The following is a 19,056-nucleotide window of genomic DNA, read 5'->3' on the forward strand; positions in this document are numbered from 1 at the left end:
TGAATCCACTGTACAAAAATTTTTACTGTAAGTAAAATTAAATACAATTAAAAACATGAACAACAACATTTTCCTTCAAACCTTCCTCTACTCTTATATTAAAACAGCAAGGCAAACATCTGTACCCTAGAAATAAAATCCCTGTGTCATCCTTGTGTGAGCTTCCTAGTCAGAAAGGCTCACCACAAGCAGGGCCAAGACTATGACAGAGAGGGCAAGATACTCCTTCTGTGCACATTTAAAAGGGTCCCCCCAAAAAAACACATATTACAATAAATATTTTAATACACAACTGTGAACAATCAAAATTAATGCAGAAAAATCTAAGATGAATAAAATGTTAAAATTCGAAGTAGTAAGTATTACTAATTTTTCCTTTTGCTTCAGGTTCCAGCAAGGCAAAGCAATGTTAGTGATTCTTTCTTTACATAAAATTTTGGTATTTTGTTTATTGTGGCTTTTGTGCCTGAAGCCATCACTTTGCTCACCTCACCCTAGTTTTTTCCCTGCTAACAAGTATGAGGAAAAAACATACTATATAGTAATGCTCATGAACACAAAAAAAGTGATTTAAGAAAATTTCTGCAGTTGGAACATAAAATTCAGTATAAATTAGTTAGTATAGAATAAAATTTGTGAAAGTATGTTATTTGTTAGTACTTCCAAATTTTGAAATTGTAAACTATTTTCTTGGGTTTCTATTTTCTGTAATAGAAGTTTAGGTTATTTAGACTTTTACTTTATTAACATTTGGGTCTAGATAATTCTTTAGGGAGCTGACCTATACATCTACCCACTAGATACTAGTATTTCCCGATCTAACAAATGAAAAATGCCTCTAGAAATTACCAATGTCTCCTGGTAGGAAAATTTACCCCACCCCACCCCACCCCCCAGTGATTAAAGCCATCCCTTTTACTAAAAACTGAAAATTCAGGCATTTTTTAAAATTTATTTTAATTTAGTCATTGATAGACCTTTATTTTATTATTTTTTAATTTATATGTGGTGCTGAGAATAAAACCCAGTGCCACATGCTAGCCAAGTACACTACCACAGAGCCCCAGCCCCAGCCCCAATGCAGGCATTTTTAAATATAATTACTAAAAGTGGTGAGCTCACAAGATAATGAGGAACTGTTAGTCAAATTCTGGGTAGGGGCTGGAGATATAGCTCAAATGGTAGAGTGCTTTCTTTGCATATACAAGGCCTTGAGTTCAATCCCCAGCACCACTAAATAAATAGATCAATTGATTGATTGATAGATCGATCGATCGAGCGATCAATTGATAGATCGATCTGGGCAAAGTAAAAAAAACTAAAAATAAAAATAAAAAATAAAAACAGTGTTTACCTCTCTGATGAGCATAACATTAGACATCTGAGCCAATTTTGCTTTCAGGACATTTTCCAGTAAGCATATATAAACTTTAATTCTGAAACTCTAAAGGCAAGGGATTTAGAAATTGAGACTCACCTAACATGAGGTGTCTAATAAAAAAAAAAAAAAACCCTCTCCACATTAAGTTAGACCCCAAAATGGAACTAAGATGAAACATATCCTCCCTGTTCCTCACCACACCCCCAGGACTTTAGCAAAGATTGCTTAGACACTAAGAGAAACAGGAGAGGAAAGGAAAAGAAAAAAAAGAAGGGAAAAACTTCTGTCTTGAAAAATCTTCAGCTACAGGCTGGCCTTCCTGGGGATTTGCTCTCATCACTTTGATTTTTAATTTGCATTTTAAAATAACTAAGGAACAAGCTAGACAAATAATAAAACAATGTCAAAATTGTGTGACCTTTTTACCACAAGTTAATCTTGGAATCAATCCTAGAGGACTGATACCTAACCATATTTGGCAGATGGACATCACACACTTGCCAGAATTTGGAAAATTAAAATATTTGCATGTTACAGTTGATACTTCTTCTGGATTTTTGATGGGCTCCCTTCATGCCAGAGAAAAAACTAAAGATATTGTAGCTCATTGCTTACAAAATTTTGCCACTGTGGGCGTTCCAAAACAGTTAAAAACAGATAATGCCCCTGGTTATACTTCTACCTCTTTTAAACAATTTTGCTCATCATTTGGCATTACTCATATAACAGGAATCCCATACAATCCCCAGGGACAAGGCATAGTTGAAAGAGCTCATCAAACTATTAAAATGTACTTATTAAAGCAAAAAGAGGGAATTGGGAAGGGATATATATTCCCCAAAGATAAACTTAAAATAACACTTTTTACTCTAAACTTTTAAAATTTGGATTCATCAGGGCTTAGTGCTGCGGAAAGGCATATGTGTCCAAAAAATGTACATAAGCCCAAGGTACTTTGGAAGGATATTCTAACAGGACAATGGAAAGGTCCTGACCCAGTAATTGTCTGGAGTCGGGGGTCTGTTTGTGTGTTTCCACAGGGAGAACAGCAGCCGATTTGGATTCCAGAGAGATTAACCAAGGTCCTGACCCAGTGATTGTCTGGAGTCGGGGGTCTGTTTATGTGTTTCCACAGGGAGAACAGCAGCCGATTTGGATTCCAGAAAGATTAACTAAAGCGATTTCTACAGACCAAAAAGAAGATGATTTGGCTCAAATCCATAACAACTGATATCCAAAACTCCAGTTTGGCTATTCTTACATCTGCAACAGAACCAGGATGCTTTTTTCAATATCTATTTTATTATTGCCCTTTGCCATATCATGAAGTTCTATTTTGTTTTTTGAGCTCATACAGACCTAGGTTAATGTTTTGCTGATCAGTTCTATTTTTTGACTATAGAGTTTTTAAACATTGCAATGGAGATTTCACCTGTAAAAAGTTATAAGGCCTTTACTATAATGTTATGTGTTGTATGTATTATATTATGTGTGCACACTTGTGTTTTGTGTTATATGTTTGAATGTATGTATGTCCATATATCATATATGATGAGCGCTCATGATAAAATGGATCCAAATATTTTTTTTTAATTCACGTGATTTAAATGGTTTAATTTAATTGGGTAAACAGCTGTTAAAGATTGTTTTAATATGTGAACACAAAAGAAGGTTAACAGATCTGTTTGTTTACTTTCACCTTTCCTTTTCATTATATTTAATAATTCTCTTAAAGATAATGTAAATTGTTAAGAAAATTGTTTTCTTTTAGTGCCTTCTGTAATGTTACATAATTTTTTCTTTAGCCATTATTGCCAGAATTCCTATCTTCATCCCAGTGCCGGTGAAGACAATGTAAATTGTTAAGAAAATTGTTTTCTTTTAGTGCCTTCTGTAATGTTACATAATTTTTTCTTTAGCCATTATTGCCAGAATTCCTATCTTCATCCCAGTGCCGGTGAAGACAATGTAAATTGTTAAGAAAATTGTTTTCTTTTAGTGCCTTCTGTAATGTTACATAATTTTTTCTTTAGCCATTATTGCCAGAATTCCTATCTTCATCCCAGTGCTGGTGAAGTCAAAGATAAAACCAATCTACAGCTTCTACAATAGCCATCACTGAACTGCTTGCAGAACTTGCCTGGACACATTGTGAGCTCACCTGTATGCATTGTGAACTATCTGTTGGTGCAGCGACTTGTGGTAGTGTTGGGGTATTTTTGCTGATGGTGTCATCGGTGGTACAATTTTTCCAAAAGGAGCTGTCAATTGGCTTGGTGTATCTTCCTCCCTTCTGCTTGTCATGGTCGTTCAGCTAAAATTTGGGGGCCAACAGAGGTGAGGCAAAGAACCTCACCCGCCCCCCCGCTGGTACAAAGACCTATCCACAGGTGTGGCTGTATGCTGAACTGGTAGTCAATGACGGGTAAGATCCAATTGCAATGGTACCAACCTAAGACAGGAGGCTGACGCCTTGAGGTCAGCTCATCCGATTACGGGTAAGAACCATATGTACTATCGGACAACCTAAGGCAGGCACAGTTCCTAAGCCACATGCTTGTTGTTTAAACAGAGAGGGGGAGATGTTGAGAGCCACAGCTGAAGGGACCCCAGCAAACTTCCAGCTGCCAGCAAACTTCCAGCTGCCAGCTGATGATTGGCTCACAGCGGCCCGGCAACTTCTAGCTGATTGGCTCCTCTGCGGTGATGCTCATTGGGCTGTTTCCCCGCCCTTTCAGACTACGGAGCTGCTCATTGGGGGACTTTTTTTGGCTCCGCCCACACGACCCAGCCAATCAGCCTCAAGAGCAGGAGGAGTGGGGGAGGTTGAGAGGCTTGTGAGAAGCCGGAGGTGGCAGTTGGGCTCTGAGGGTTTTTCCTGAAGAGCTGTGTGGTGCAGTGTGTGGTTCTAAAAATAAAGTTCGTTTCTTTTGACAAGTGGCTCCTGAATTGTGCCCAGCCAGACTGCGGCATTATTGATAAGGGACTTAAAGCTATGATTTTGATAAATGATCCTACGTTCCTTAGCAAAAGCAAATTCAAATTCTTACAAAAAGAAAGTATCTTCATTCTAAGCCTCCAAGACTCTTCAATAAGTTTTCAAGAGGAATGAGAAAGATAACCATGCAGACAAGGAAACAAAGCACCATGGGCAAAAACCTGCAAAAAGATAGGACAATTGACAGCAACCTAATAAGACTTCAGATATTAGAATTACCAGATACAGAATATAAAATAATGCTTACTATACTTTTAAATGGCATGCTTGAAAATATCTGCAGGGATAGAAAACTATAAAAATTATAAAAGTAATTTGAAAAAGAAGCCTAATTAAATTTCTAAAGTTGAAAAATTCAGTTACTGAAATTTAAAATTCAATGCATTGTTTTAGCAGCATATCAAAGCCAGAAAAGTAGAGGATTGGAAGATAGATAAGAAGAACTATTCAAAAAACTATCTAGGAATTAGTATGCAGAGAAGGCTGAGAAAATCTCATATGTGTTTACTCTCAGTTCCAGAATGACCAAAGAAAAAATATAGGCAGAAGCAATCCCATATTCATTAATGGCAACTAACAAACTTTAAATATCTTGAAAATCAAGATACATCTCAAAATTGGTGGTTTGTTTAGGACTACTATTCTCCAGGCAGCAATAATCATGTGTTGTGCTATTCATATTGTCCTTACTTCACCTTTGTGCACTGTCAACAATAAATAATTTTTAAATTACTAATTAAATATCATTAAAAATTCTACATTAGCATTGAGAAGCTATAGTTTTAGTCCATTTAGTGTTGGTACAACAGAATACCACAGATTTGGTCATTTATAAAGAAGGAAATTTATTTCTTACAGTTCTGGAGACTGGGAAGTCCAAGGTCAAGGAGCCTGCATCTGGTTAGAACTTCTTGCTATGTCACCCCATGGCAAAAGTGGAAGGGGAAGAGAGGCAGGAGAGAAAGCAAGAAGGGGTTAAACTTGATTTTTATAATAAGTCTTAGTTTCTCGATAACTAACCTACTCCAAGGTAACAACATTAATACTTTCATGAGTGCAGAACTGTGATGCCCTACTATCTCTTAATGCAGTTGCCTTGGGGATTAAGTTTCCAACATGAACTTTGGGTGCACACTCAAACCACAGTAGTTTTTGGGATATGTATTGTACTTCAGAAAAGTTTTTTAAAAGTGTATATAAAAGGGCACACAGTTTGATATTCGTGAGGCAAATGCTCACAATTGAAATTATAACAATAATTAAGTAGTTATTAGATTCTTATAAAACAACAACAAAATATTTACAGGAAAAGAGAAAACTATAAGCATATTATATTGTGCATTATTTCTTATAGAGATAAAAAATATAAAAGATTATGTTCAAGCAATGCCATTGAGAAAACATTTATCATTTCCTTTGGGAAAATGACAAATATCAAAGCAACCAAAGTCAGTGTGATCATTTCATATATCACATAGTACTATTATTGAGCTGGGGTATAGCTCAGTGGTAGCTCAAGGTTGTGAGTTTGATTCCCAGCACTGGAGGGGAAAAAAATAACACAGTACTATTAATAAGACTTTTATGCTATTTTTTTAGTGGTATATAACAGTGCATCTTACAATTCAAATTTGAAGAAAAAAAAATGGTATTTAAAGAGAAAATTTCCAGAACTGATTAAAGACACCAATCCACATATTCAAGAAGCTCCAAACTCCCAAGCACCATAAATTAAAGAAAATCCCTGCCCAACTATCATTATAAGCCTATTTTAAAACAAAAATAAAATTGTTAAAAGCAAGCAGAGGAGTCTGGGATTGTGGCTTAGTGGCAGAGGTACTGGATTTGATCCTCAGCACCACATAAAAAAATAAATTTAAGTTATTTGCAATTAAAAATCAACAATTAAAATTAAAAATCTACAAGGCTGAAATTAATTTTTCTTAAAGCAAACAGGGGGCTGGGGTTGTAGCTCAGTGGTAGACAGCTCGCCTGGCTTGTGTGAGGTCACTGGGTTCAATCCTCAACACCACATAAAAATAAATAAATAAAATAAAGTTATTGTGCCCATCTACGACTAAAAGAAAAAAAATTTAAAAGCAAACAGCACACACACACACGCACAAAAAAGCAAGTAGAGAGGTTATATTTTTTAAAAAAAGACAAATTACGTTCAAAAGAATGGAGTAGAAACTTCTTTGTGTGGGGGGGGGGGCNCTAGCCATAATATAACACTTTGACTGGGATTACAGAGCATAAAAATTACAAATTTAGAGTAAAAGAAACTTTAAATGTGATAACAAAAGGACCCTCTTTAGTTTTCCTCTGCATAATTTTTAAACAGAAATATTCATTTCCAACTTTAGACTGATTATAACACCAGAGCACATATGGATCTCCTTAAGGAAAATAACAGAGTTAAAATTTATTGGACTCATTATTGAAATCTAATATTTGTTTTAAAAAATCAGCTTTCTAAATTTTATAAGTAAATTTCCAATAACAAATTTTTGATGGTTCACGATAACAAAATTTTGGATATACACTACACATTTTGATAAACTAATATGATTATGGTGAAACTTTGAGAAAGATCCCCTTTTATACACTGAATGCTCCCTGCAAAGCACAGTAGCACTCCACCTTGGAATTCACTTTACCACCATTATCACATTAATGGCCAGTATCACCTTTTCCTTTCTTTTCCTATGCAACAAGTTCTTATCAAGCATCAACTCTACACCATGCATTATGTTAAAAATTTGGAATATAAATATGCATTATATATGTAGCATTTGTACTTGCCCTTAAGAAGTCCACAATCTAGTAGGAAAGATGCACACAAATAAGAGCAATAAAATACAGGTTCTAGAGTAGAATCATAGACTGGAAAGGCTCAGACACAAAGGATGATCACTAAGAAAGATTTCAAGAAGTTAAAAAAGCTGAATCTAGAATAAAAAGTTGGTACTTGCCAATGAAGCAAAGAAGAAAGACCATAATGGTCAGAAAGAAAATATGCTGAGGACAAAATACAAAAAAAAAAAAAAAAGCTTACCATGATAACATGACTACAAGCTCATTCCATTTAATTGAGATTTTAACATGTAAGGAGTACCTATGATGTCTGGGTGGGTAACAGGAAAAGTTGTTGGAGCTGCCTGAAGCAGTCTTCAATTATCCAATAACAGGAGACCTTGTATATACACTAAAAATAATAATACTTATATTTTTAAAACAAAGAAACCACTGAAGGATTTTAAATATAAAAATCATAGAACCATAAGTTTCCATAATGTCTAAACAATTTATGGATTTGATTTTCCTCAACAATGGTCAAACTATCATTTCACATTTCATGATGTATCCATTAGACAACTAATACCACCATTTTAGAAGACCTGTTTTATATTTATATGTAAATAATGTTCCAGAACCAAGGTCTCGACTTCTAGCAAACGTATGAATTAAACGGTAATTCCACTACCTGAAAAGTAGAGCCAACACTCAAGATGCACTACCTGAAAAGTAAAGCCGACACTCAAGATGTACCACATAAATTCTTCAAGGAATACCACCAATATTCTACTTAAAGAATACATGTGACATATGCATATATATATACACATATATATGTGACATATGCATATATATATATACACATATATATATATACACATAACAATAAGTTTAGTACCTAATATACTAAAGGATTGTCAAAAGTTATATCTATGTAAAATCACAAAAGCAAATGTGTTGGCCAGATACATTTTGGTGTACCACAATCAAAACTTTTATACATTATCATTATGAACTAGCCAGACTAGACTTTGAGAATGAAGCAGCCCCATCTATAGTTTTATACATGAAAGCTTTGTGCAGTTTAGTGGGCTGTAGGTATAGCTAAATGGTAGAGAACTTGCTGAGCATGGACAAGGCCCTGAGTTTGATCCCCTGCACCAGGAGGAAAAGGTTCTTGAAGCATTATACAGCACTTGGAATTTAAAGTAGAAATTCAGAGGTTAGTAGTCCAGAATCCTGGGTTAGCCACCGACCTTATGTAATCAAACTCTTAAGTTTCCTCATATAGAATCCTGGGATTATTATTTCTCCCTAATATGACTACTATGAAGACAGAATGAGATTTGGAAAGTACAAACACGAAGCTGAGCAAATTTTACTCAATAATAGCATTTTATTGTCATAACTACAAAAGAATTATTCTATCTATTTATGAACTTAAACTTATACATTAATTTTTTATTTGCTTGCATTGTAATACTAAAGACATTTCCAAAGCCTAGCTCTACTGAAAAGGTTTGGAGTAGACGCTGTGAAAATAATAATAACAGTACTGAGAAATATCACCTGAAACTAATGTTTTCAAGGAATAAGATTATGAAAAATGCATCAAGTTATATTTAATAGTTATCTGTAAAGCATAGAAAAGGAGAGTTCTATTTTACTACAGAGATACTGGGGGTCTTTTTGAGGAAAAGAAAGTTGTACAATAACAACCTTTTCTCCAAATTAAAAAAAAAAAATTCAAATCTCTTCTCCATGCTACTCTTTTTTCACTCCATGGCCTATTCATAACATTTCATATAGATGCTTGGGCTGGCAATATTCATGTAAGCTTATGTATGGTTACAAGAAAGCAGGAATGGAAGAATAGAAGTCCGTATCTAGTAGTTTTTTACTTTAGTGAGCATCTGTTTTACCAGTCTTTAACCTTGATATTTATTTATACTCTTAAATAAAGTTAAAGGATAATAACAATAAAAAAGAAGAAACAATCATTAGGGAAAATAGCACAGAGGTTCCTAAAGAACTACTGTATACTCAGGAATCCCTCTTCTGGGTATATTCACAAAGAATATGAAATCACCACCTTATGAATATATCTTCACTCCCCGTTCCCATATGCATTATATAGACAAGATCCAGAAATAAGGGTCCATCAACAGACAAATGGACAATGTGTGATATATAAAGATATAGATACACATACACTCACATATACACACACATAAATATATACACACATGTGTATACATATATATGTACACACATTTACATATGGCTATACATGTGTGTGTGCATAGGCACATGTATGTGTGTGTGTATATGTACATATATGTATATATGTGCATATATATGTGTGTATATATATACATATATATACACACACACACATAAAGAGAGACTATCATTCAGCCTTAAAAAGGAGATTTTGCCATTTGTCACAAAATGAATGAATGGATCTGAAACATATTATACTAATAAAATAAGTCAGACATAGGAAAACAATAATGCATGATCTCATTTATATGTAGAATCTTTTATAGAAAGCTCAAATATACAGAGAATAAAACTATGGTTATAGGGAGGAATGGGAAGATGTAAGTCAAAGGATACAATGTAGCAGGATGAAAAATTCCAGATATCTAATACACAACATGAGACTACAGTTAATAAAAGTACATTGTATTTAGGATTTTTAAATAAGGAGATTTTAGCTGCTCTTACAACAAAAAGTAATTATGTGAGATGATAGATATACTAATTTGCATCCCTGTAGTAACTATTTTGCTACCTGTATGATATTCCTTAATAATATTCCTTAATATCATGGTGTGATATTAAATATACACAATAAAATTTATTCTCTGAAAAAAACAAGAGAACACTAGTAAAGCAAGACTATTAAAAAAAAATTATTTTGATGATCTGACAATGAAGATGAATTAAGTGAAAACAGGTAGAATAAAAAGGGCCAAAGCAACATTAATACCTGTATCAAGTTAGTTAAATATACTTATTTACATAATTATATACATACATTCACATTCACATATATACATATTTCATGGTTAGGTAAGATTGTGTCAAATCACAAATGTGATTAGTACAGCAAAATGAAATTATGATTATTAAATATGCATTAAATTATATTGGCCTAAACTGAAGATTGCTATGTAAATATACTACTGATTCTTGTAATAATAGTAAACATATGTGGTCATTCACTATACCTCTGGCATAGCAGTCTGAGACAAGCATAAACAATGACTGCCAGTTGAAAGACCAAATAATCTACTTGAAAATGGAAGAGGGTTAGGGTTGTGGCTCAGCAGTAGAGCACTCGCCTAGCACATGTGAGGCCCTGGGTTCAATCCTAAGCACCATATAATTATAAATAAAATAAAGGTATTGTGTCCAACTGAAACAAAAAAATAAAATATTTTTTAAAAAGAAAATAGAAGAGAACTTTTACATTGGTATTGCACTTATCCAGGAATTTCAGAAATAAATAATACATTTTAAAATAAATATACCATATATGTATTTTAATGTATATATTAAACATTCATTCAAATAAGAGTTATGGATTATTAGTTAGCTAGCATGTCATATGGAAATAAGAACAGAAGTGAGAGGAACTAATCAAACTGCTCTTAGCTTGGTGTGGTGGCACATGCCTATAGTCCCAGCTACCTGGGAGGCTGAAGCAGGAAGATAGTTGGAGCCTAGGAGTTTGAAGCCAGCCTGGACAATACAGCCAGATCCAGACTCAGGGGATAAAAAAAAAAAAAAAAAAAACTGCTTTTAAGTACATTCAGAAACAACAATGATTACTTCCATTCTTTTTCTGTGTCTGGGTTATTTCTGTGCTATCCTTTAGATTCAAGTAATGAAGCATCGTAGTACAACATTCCGATAATATCTCATAAAACAAAGTTTAACTTAAATTATTGTCTTATAACACTACAAACACAAAATAACATTAATCTGGATCTTTCATATATGAAGATGATACTGACTCACCATAAATATGGATGAGCTTCAAGTTGTTTCTCCTTAGTGAAGACAGACTTGCTCATCTAGCCAATTTTGCCAAAGCTCCCTGGTGAACAATAGCTTATATCTGCAAGATGAGTATTCACAACGGTCACAGAAAATTACAAAATAAAATAATCAATATAAAAATAAAACTGTCTTCCTTGAAAAACCACTATATTCTGATAGAGCAAAAAAAACTGACAAATGTATAAATACTTTTAAATATTTATATGAAATTATATATGTATTTACTCTGACATGTTTATTTTATTCTATATATCACTACTATACAAATAATAAGAGCCTAACCTCTACCCCTAACTAAAAATATTCTCAGCAGTCTTAACAAAAATATTGCTTCTGACATGTAAAATCAGAAGTGCGTAATGATAATGCTCAAAACATGAAAGCATGCCAACTTTACATCTCTCATCACCAGTAGCAATATCTGAGGAAATTACAGAATATTTTTGTTAATGCTAGCAATATTCTCAATAGCATTAAATGCAGCATGACTAGAGCCAAAATTACTTTGACATTTCCCAGAATTCTGAAAAATACTCCCACTTTTTATGAAGAAAAAATACTTTGGTTACTAACTACAGTGTTCATTCTTATTAATACAGAAGTTTTATAATACAGTATTTCTACTGCTTCTTGATGTGGAATTTTATCAATTTCTACTTGAATTTCTTCCTTAAGAGTGATGAGCTTATTACATATTACTGGAGCATATTTTAAATAAGTAAAATTAATGTTATGTGCCTTTTTATTATTTAAGAGAATAAGAAATTAGACTAAAAACTTAAAAATCAATAAGAAGCCATTAACAACTAGATACAACTAAACAACATCACAATGCTAAATGCCCAAAATGAGTAAAGCATTCTTTAAGGATTCTATAAACCAATATAAAAATAATAAGGCATAATACAAAAAGTATTGATATTATTAAAACATTTTTTCTTTCAGTTCTCTGTGGCTATTTACAAAACAAACAACTAAATTCTCACCCATCTCCCCTATTAGAGCAGAAAAGATGAAGTGGGAAAGTAACAGCCTCATATAAGGGCAAGGCTGCACCCACAGAGCTGAAGCTCTGGGGCTCCTCTTGCAGGTAGAGATCAGGAAATTTCAACACAACTACTGAAAACATATGCTACAGGGACTGGGGTTGTGGCTCCGTGGTAGAGTGCTTGCCTAGCACATGTGAGGCACTGGGTTCGATCCTCAGCACCCATAAAACCAAATAAACAAAATAAAGGCATTGTGACCATCTACAACCCAAAAAAAAAATTTAAAAAAAGAAAACATATGCTACAACCTGCAATGCAGGTTCACTGCCACCTGTAACAATAAACTCTGTTAACTTTAAAGCACTGTACACAATGCCCTTTTAAGGGGCCATTCAGGTATATTTTCTTTAACAATTCTCCATTATATTCCTTACCACTATCCTGCACAAACTCACTAAAACTGGGAATCCTCCACTAGGCCACAAACTCCGAAAGTTCCTCTTCATTTTGGTTTCCAATTTCTACAATACCTAGCACAGCATTTAAATAAGAGTTTGGTGTCCAGCATAATGGTGCCTGCCTGTAAAATTAAAACAAGAATGGGGGCTGAGGATGAAGCTCAGTGGGAGAACATTCCCAGGTTCAATCCCAAGTATCACATATAATAATAACAACAAAAACACCAAGAGTTTAGTAACAGAGGAAAAGGTGAAAACTGACCACAATAAAACCCTGTTATCAATTCTATGACAAGTTTTATAGAAAGTGCTACGACTAAGAAGGAAAACTAGGCTTAGAATAAAAACTTCAGAGAGGAAATGTCATTTGCAATGAGTACTAAAGAATGAATAGCTGCTAGAAAGAGGGACACATAGATAAAGGACATTCTTAGTGGAGAGAAGGAGGTGCAAAAAGGTATACAATATTCTGAGATTGTCAAGTAGCTTTGGGAACACTAAAGATGAGAAGACAAAGGCATGAGGAAGATCACAGAAATGATAAAAAGCTGGACTTCTACCCTTACTAAAGGAGTTAAGCCAAGAGAGTGATATAATTATTTAAAAGACCTTGGCAGCAGTACAAAAGGAGGTGGGTAGGGGACAAGGCAAAGGACTCAATCATATAAGACCAAGCTGGCTTGACTAGATGGTAAAGGGAAATATGGTGATTCAACTCATCACTAGACTCTCAGGTATGTTATCCATTGAGTCTTGAACTCAGATATAGACTCAAAGAACAATACAGAATTTAACTTATTTTAGAAAACTATATGACATAATCTGAATGAAAAAGATGGCAGGAACTTGACTGGGATTTTATCAAATGCCAAAATGTTAATAATAACTAACTCTGAGTATTAGAGTTATGGGTCATGTTTTTCTTGTTATTGATATATTCCAAATATTCTACACAATAAAATTAAAATAAACCTTTCTTGAAGTTTAATAGCTAAAATCAGCACTAAATATTTAAAATGGTCTAACAACACTTTCTCTCTTCATAACCACAACTCACCATACATAAAATAACTATTCCTGCATCAGGACTTTAACTCATATTGCCCTCCTCTGCAACATTCTCTTGCCCAAAATGTCTATGGAAATCCAAACTTCATCATACCATTAGCTACTGTTAACTTTAAATTCTGTTATCTTATACAGTCCTATATATTTTGATATCTAATCATATTTAATTTATCCAAAACTATCCCCAATAGTTCTACAAATTGTTCTTCCTACAATTTTTTTTATAAAAACAAAGCAAGCCCCAAAGCAATCCTATTCCAAAACAAATAGTCACACATGACTCATTTATGGACATATGTTCATACCAATGTTTTGATAAACTTCAAACTTATGTGTATAACCACTACTAAAGAGTTTTCAAATATACTATCTCAGAAAAATTGCCTATAGGTATGCACTAAATTGTATCCCCTAAAGAGAACGTGCAGTCCTAATCTCTAGTTCCTGTGAATGTGACCCTATTTGGAAATAGGGTCTTTGCAAATGATCAAATTAAGATGAAATCATTAGGGTGGGCCTTAATCCAATGTTACTGGTGTCCTTATAAACAGGGAAATTTGGACACAAAGACAAACATGCATACAAAAAGGACACCAAGTAAACATGAAGACAGAGATCAGTATGGCACATCTCCAAGCCAAGAAACAAGAAAGAGGGGCTGGGGTTGTAGCTCAGGGGTAGAGAAATTGCCTCACATATGTGAGGCCCTGGGTTCAATCCCCAGCACCACATAAAAATAAATGAGCAAATAAAATAAAGATTTAAAAAAAAAAAAAAAAGAAACAGGAAAGACTTCCAGCAAATATCCAGAAGATAGAAGAAAGGCATGGAATACATCCTACCCTACAGCCCTCAAAAGGAAGCAACCAGATCACACCTTAATATTAGACTTCCATTCCCCAGAACTTGACAACAAACCATTCTGTTTTTTTAAGCCACCCAGTTTTGTGATACTTTGTTATAGCACCAAGCAAAATAATACACCTACTAAGGGAAACCATGATTTTTACCCCTTGAGAGTCACTAAAAGAAAAAATATTCTAAAGGTTACAAATCATAAATTTAAAAATTTCTTGCTATTTACTTTTCACTCTGGTAGCAAATACACTTTTTAATAGCCAAGTCAACCTAATGCCAAAATAAATTTACGTTTTAAACATAAGTCTTTCTTCATTCAATGTAGCACAATTGGAACAGATATCATCATTTAAATTAATATTGGAGAATGTAATCATCCTATTGACTGGTATATAATAATACCAGGAGGGCTGGAGTTGTGGCTCAGTGGTAGAGCATATGCCTACACTCATGAGGCACTGGGTTCAATCCTCACCACCACACAAAAATGAAAAATAAATAAAATAAAGCTATTTCAAAAAGAGTTTACTTTGAAAAACGAATACCCGGAGGTTATTTAATTTTTCCTTTTTGTTTCTTAACAGAGTTGCTTCATGTGTTTTATATACCTGTAAGAATATAATTTGAACCATAATCAAAAGATAGCATAATGAATTACTTGACAAGAAACAATAGCATTGGCATATAACAGGAAAGGGCTACAGAGTAACACATATTTCAATGAAATCCTTGATCTGTCATTTACTAACTATATGACTCTAGCAAATTAAACATGTTTAAGCCTTGAACTCTTTATCAGTAAAATAGGAATTTTACATTTTACATGAATGGATTAAATTAAATAATATATGAAATTTACTTAGCATATAATGATGATAATAGAATTTTGCTGTTTACAGAACAGAAAAATTTATAACTTAAGGGGTTTTATATACTTCTCTTGGATAGGAAAAATAATTAGGCAAGGTTATGTAAGAGCAAAAGTCTTGAACATACATACTATATATAAAAATATTGCCTTCAGCTAATTCCTTATTATAAAATTCAGGACTTTTCAAATTTTAAAATTATTTGTCACAACTTGCTGTGGTTTGAAACTGGAATGTCCCTCAAAAAGCTCATGTGCTTAAATCTTTGTCCCCGGTGCAGAAGGTTCAGAGTTGGGGCTTCCTGAGCTAAGCAGCCTTCCTCCACCATGTCTTTCTGCCATGATGTTTTTCTACTTTGGAGCCAGACAATCATGGACTGAAAGCTTTAAAACCATGAGCCAAAATAAACTTTTCCTCCTCTAGGTTATTCCTAGTTATTTTGGTCACAGCAACACAAAGCTGACCAACATACAACTCAAAACACATTTGAACTTAATTTCTGAACTGCAATACAAATAGGATCTTGGTGATTTGGGGCTCTGTCAATAGACATCAGTTGGCTTTCAAAGTTCCACAATATCACTCTCTTCTTCCCTCTGATCACTAAGCATTAACCAGTTCAAAAAACTACCCGGATAACCCTAGTAGTATGGTTAAATCCACTGTAACCATCTTCCAAGTATCACTAAATGTGTGTGCCTCTTTATAAATATAAATCTTTTAAAATATATATCTCCAAAGTTAACTAGAACTAGGGGAATAGCTCAATGGTACAGTACATAAGTCCCAGGTTTCTATCCCTTGCACTGCAGATAACAACAACAAGTTGAAAATGAGCTTATTTTGGAATTCAAATACTTATTTTGAGAAATATGTAAGTAATGCAAAACTCAATATATCACTAAAATCCAAAGGACCTGGTACCTCATGCAAACACTCTACACCACATACAAATTTTACTTCTACTGCTAATTATCATACATACAAACTGAAACTTATATCTATATCTTCATATTTTAAAACAGAAGAGGTTATTGCACAATTAATCCCAGAAAGACCGCAACTATTATAGAGAAAAAATAGTAATTTTGTCAACCTTTTCATCCAAAACAGTTATCTGCATTGGTCAAATTTGCCAGAAAATGAATATCAGCAACCCACTTCTTGTGAGACAGCTAAATGGTAATTATTCTTAGCATCATTTAATAAATCATTGGTGAGCTATAAAAATATGTTCAATGCTATAATAAATTCAATAGCAGCATCCAAGCTAATGTGTGATCAAGATCAAATATAGGGGTTTTGAAAAATCTTTATAAAAACATGTTTTACCTTTATATTTAGTGTGGTTGTAACTTGAACTCAGCTAGGCTTTGTTAGTTGAGTTTTAGAAAAAGGAACTAGGTGTGATGGTACAGGACTATAATCCCAGCTTCTTGGGAAGCTAAGGCAGGAAGATCAAAAGGCAGAGGCCAGCCTTGGCAAACTAGTGAAACCCTGCTCAAGATAAAAAAATTAAATAAAAAGGGCTGGAGATGTAGTGATAGAGCACCCCTGGATTTAATACTTACTACGAAAAAAGAAAAAGAAGAAAAATGAACTTGCTTCTTAGTAAATTAAGTAAAATAAATGTCTCTTTTCAGAGAATTGTTACTATTATGTCACAATTTTTTGTTTGCTGAATAAATAAAATAAAGGATCCATTTACAACTAAAAAAATATATTTTTAAAAAAGAAGGCACAGTTAAAAAATAAATTAACATATTTAATTTAAACAAAATAGAGTATTGAGAAAAAAATCTTTTTTTTTTTTTTAAAGAGAGAGTGAGAGAGATAGAGGTAGAGAGAGAGAGAATTTTTTAATATTTATTTTTTAGTATTTGGCGGACACAACATCTTTGTTTGTATGTGGTGCTGAGGATCGAACCCGGGCCGGACGCATGCCAGGCGAGCGTGCTACCGCTTGAGCCACATCCCCAGCCCGAGAAAAAAATCTTAAGATCTTATTTTAAAGAATTGATCTGAAATTTTAAAATGCCATACTCTATTTATTCAAGATCAATATTAAGAAAACTTTAATTTTGGCAACCCCAAACTATAATTCCAAGATTTCTTTCAAAAGGTGAATAGCAAGAGAAAGTAAAATATATTTTCTTTTTTTTTAAAGTCCCATTATAGTAATATTAATATAAAATCACATGAGGTATTATATTAAGAAAATATAACCTGTTACATTTTTGGTAAAAGATCATATCAATTATTATCTTCCTGAGGGCAAGGACTATATCTTTAACTATGCCATATGCCTGAAGTATGAAAAAAACTCAATAAGTATGTGTTGACTATATCTTAAAAACACTAGACAAAATTTACATAATATTCCTAAGAATAAAATACTGGGAAAATCCTAAATATCTGAGAATTCAAGATAGGACACAAAGAAATTTTTACAACATGCAAATCTATAGTTGGCTGAAAAAAATTCCACCCTTTTTTGCCCACAGACAACTTTGAAATTAAGCTACAAATTGTATACTGGCTATATCAATGGAAAATATACAGCCAATGCTGCTAGCTTTGAAATAATTTCAACTTGTACTAAAATGAAGACATTGAGAACAGTACCGTATTTAAGCTGCTATATGAAAAAAAGTCCATATTATTCAGTTTTATCTACCTAGTAGAGTAGAATAATATGGGGTAATTAAACCAGTATAGAAAATTATTTACATTACAGATGTTCTCCATAAATTACAATTAGACTAAAAACAGTCTTTTAAAATATTCTCATACATGTGCTTCCCCAGAAAGAAAGCCTTCTTAGACAGAAATTAAATAAATCATATTTTGTAAGGGTGACTAAAGTAATGCCTAAATAAAAGGGGTACTGAATACTTGTATCTGATTACAGATCTCTCCTTACGCTAATATGATGGTGAAATTTTCCTACTAGAAGATGCTAAACCCATAAGATAATTTGACCTAAAATAGTCAAAGACATATGTGCTATCTGGTTTACTTATTAAATACAACTATCTTGGGAATATTTATAGCATTGACAAAATTGCTATTAGTAGCTTCATTCACCCTAAAGAATATGATTACTGGTATTATAACTTTCCAGTATGTATTTACAGAAGAAAGCAAATAATTTCCTCAACCAACTATTTGATTTTGAAGCAACAAATTTTGGGAAAAAATTATTTTACAATAGGATATATAACTCCAACCTCCAGTTTTACAACTATTTTTTCATAGATGCGTGGCACTGTGTAAATGTTGATTCAAGCTTAATCATCTCAACTAAGAATGAATTAAATTTGTTAGAATAAAAACCTGAAAAAGAAAGCACATGCATATAATTCTAAGTTTTAGAATGGGTTTTTTCTCCAAAGGGATTTTTAAAATGTGTTTCCACATTATTCTATTTGTGCTATTTTCACTTTAGGACTGGCAAGTTGGTCACGAAACAGAAACAAGAAACAAATTCATTTTCACATAAAAAGCCATTTGTGATGTGAACATAGCATAAACTACACCAAAGAGGAGAAAATAATTCCTTAAA

General features: G+C 33.3%; 1 protein-coding gene across 1 annotated transcript in view; it reads right to left on the reverse strand.

The window, feature by feature from the left end:
• LOC107135395 overlaps positions 1-19,056 on the reverse strand; it is a 126,450-nt gene that overhangs the window by 78,102 nt on the left and 29,292 nt on the right. Inside the window, exon 7 of the mRNA XM_048811858.1 lies at positions 5,236-5,293. Within this exon, the coding sequence (XP_048667815.1) occupies positions 5,236-5,293 (58 nt within the window). The remainder of the gene's footprint in view (positions 1-5,235; positions 5,294-19,056) is intronic.

Source organism: Marmota marmota, unplaced genomic scaffold (assembly GCF_001458135.2).
Source record: "Marmota marmota marmota unplaced genomic scaffold, marMar, whole genome shotgun sequence".
NCBI lineage: Eukaryota > Metazoa > Chordata > Mammalia > Rodentia > Sciuridae > Marmota > Marmota marmota.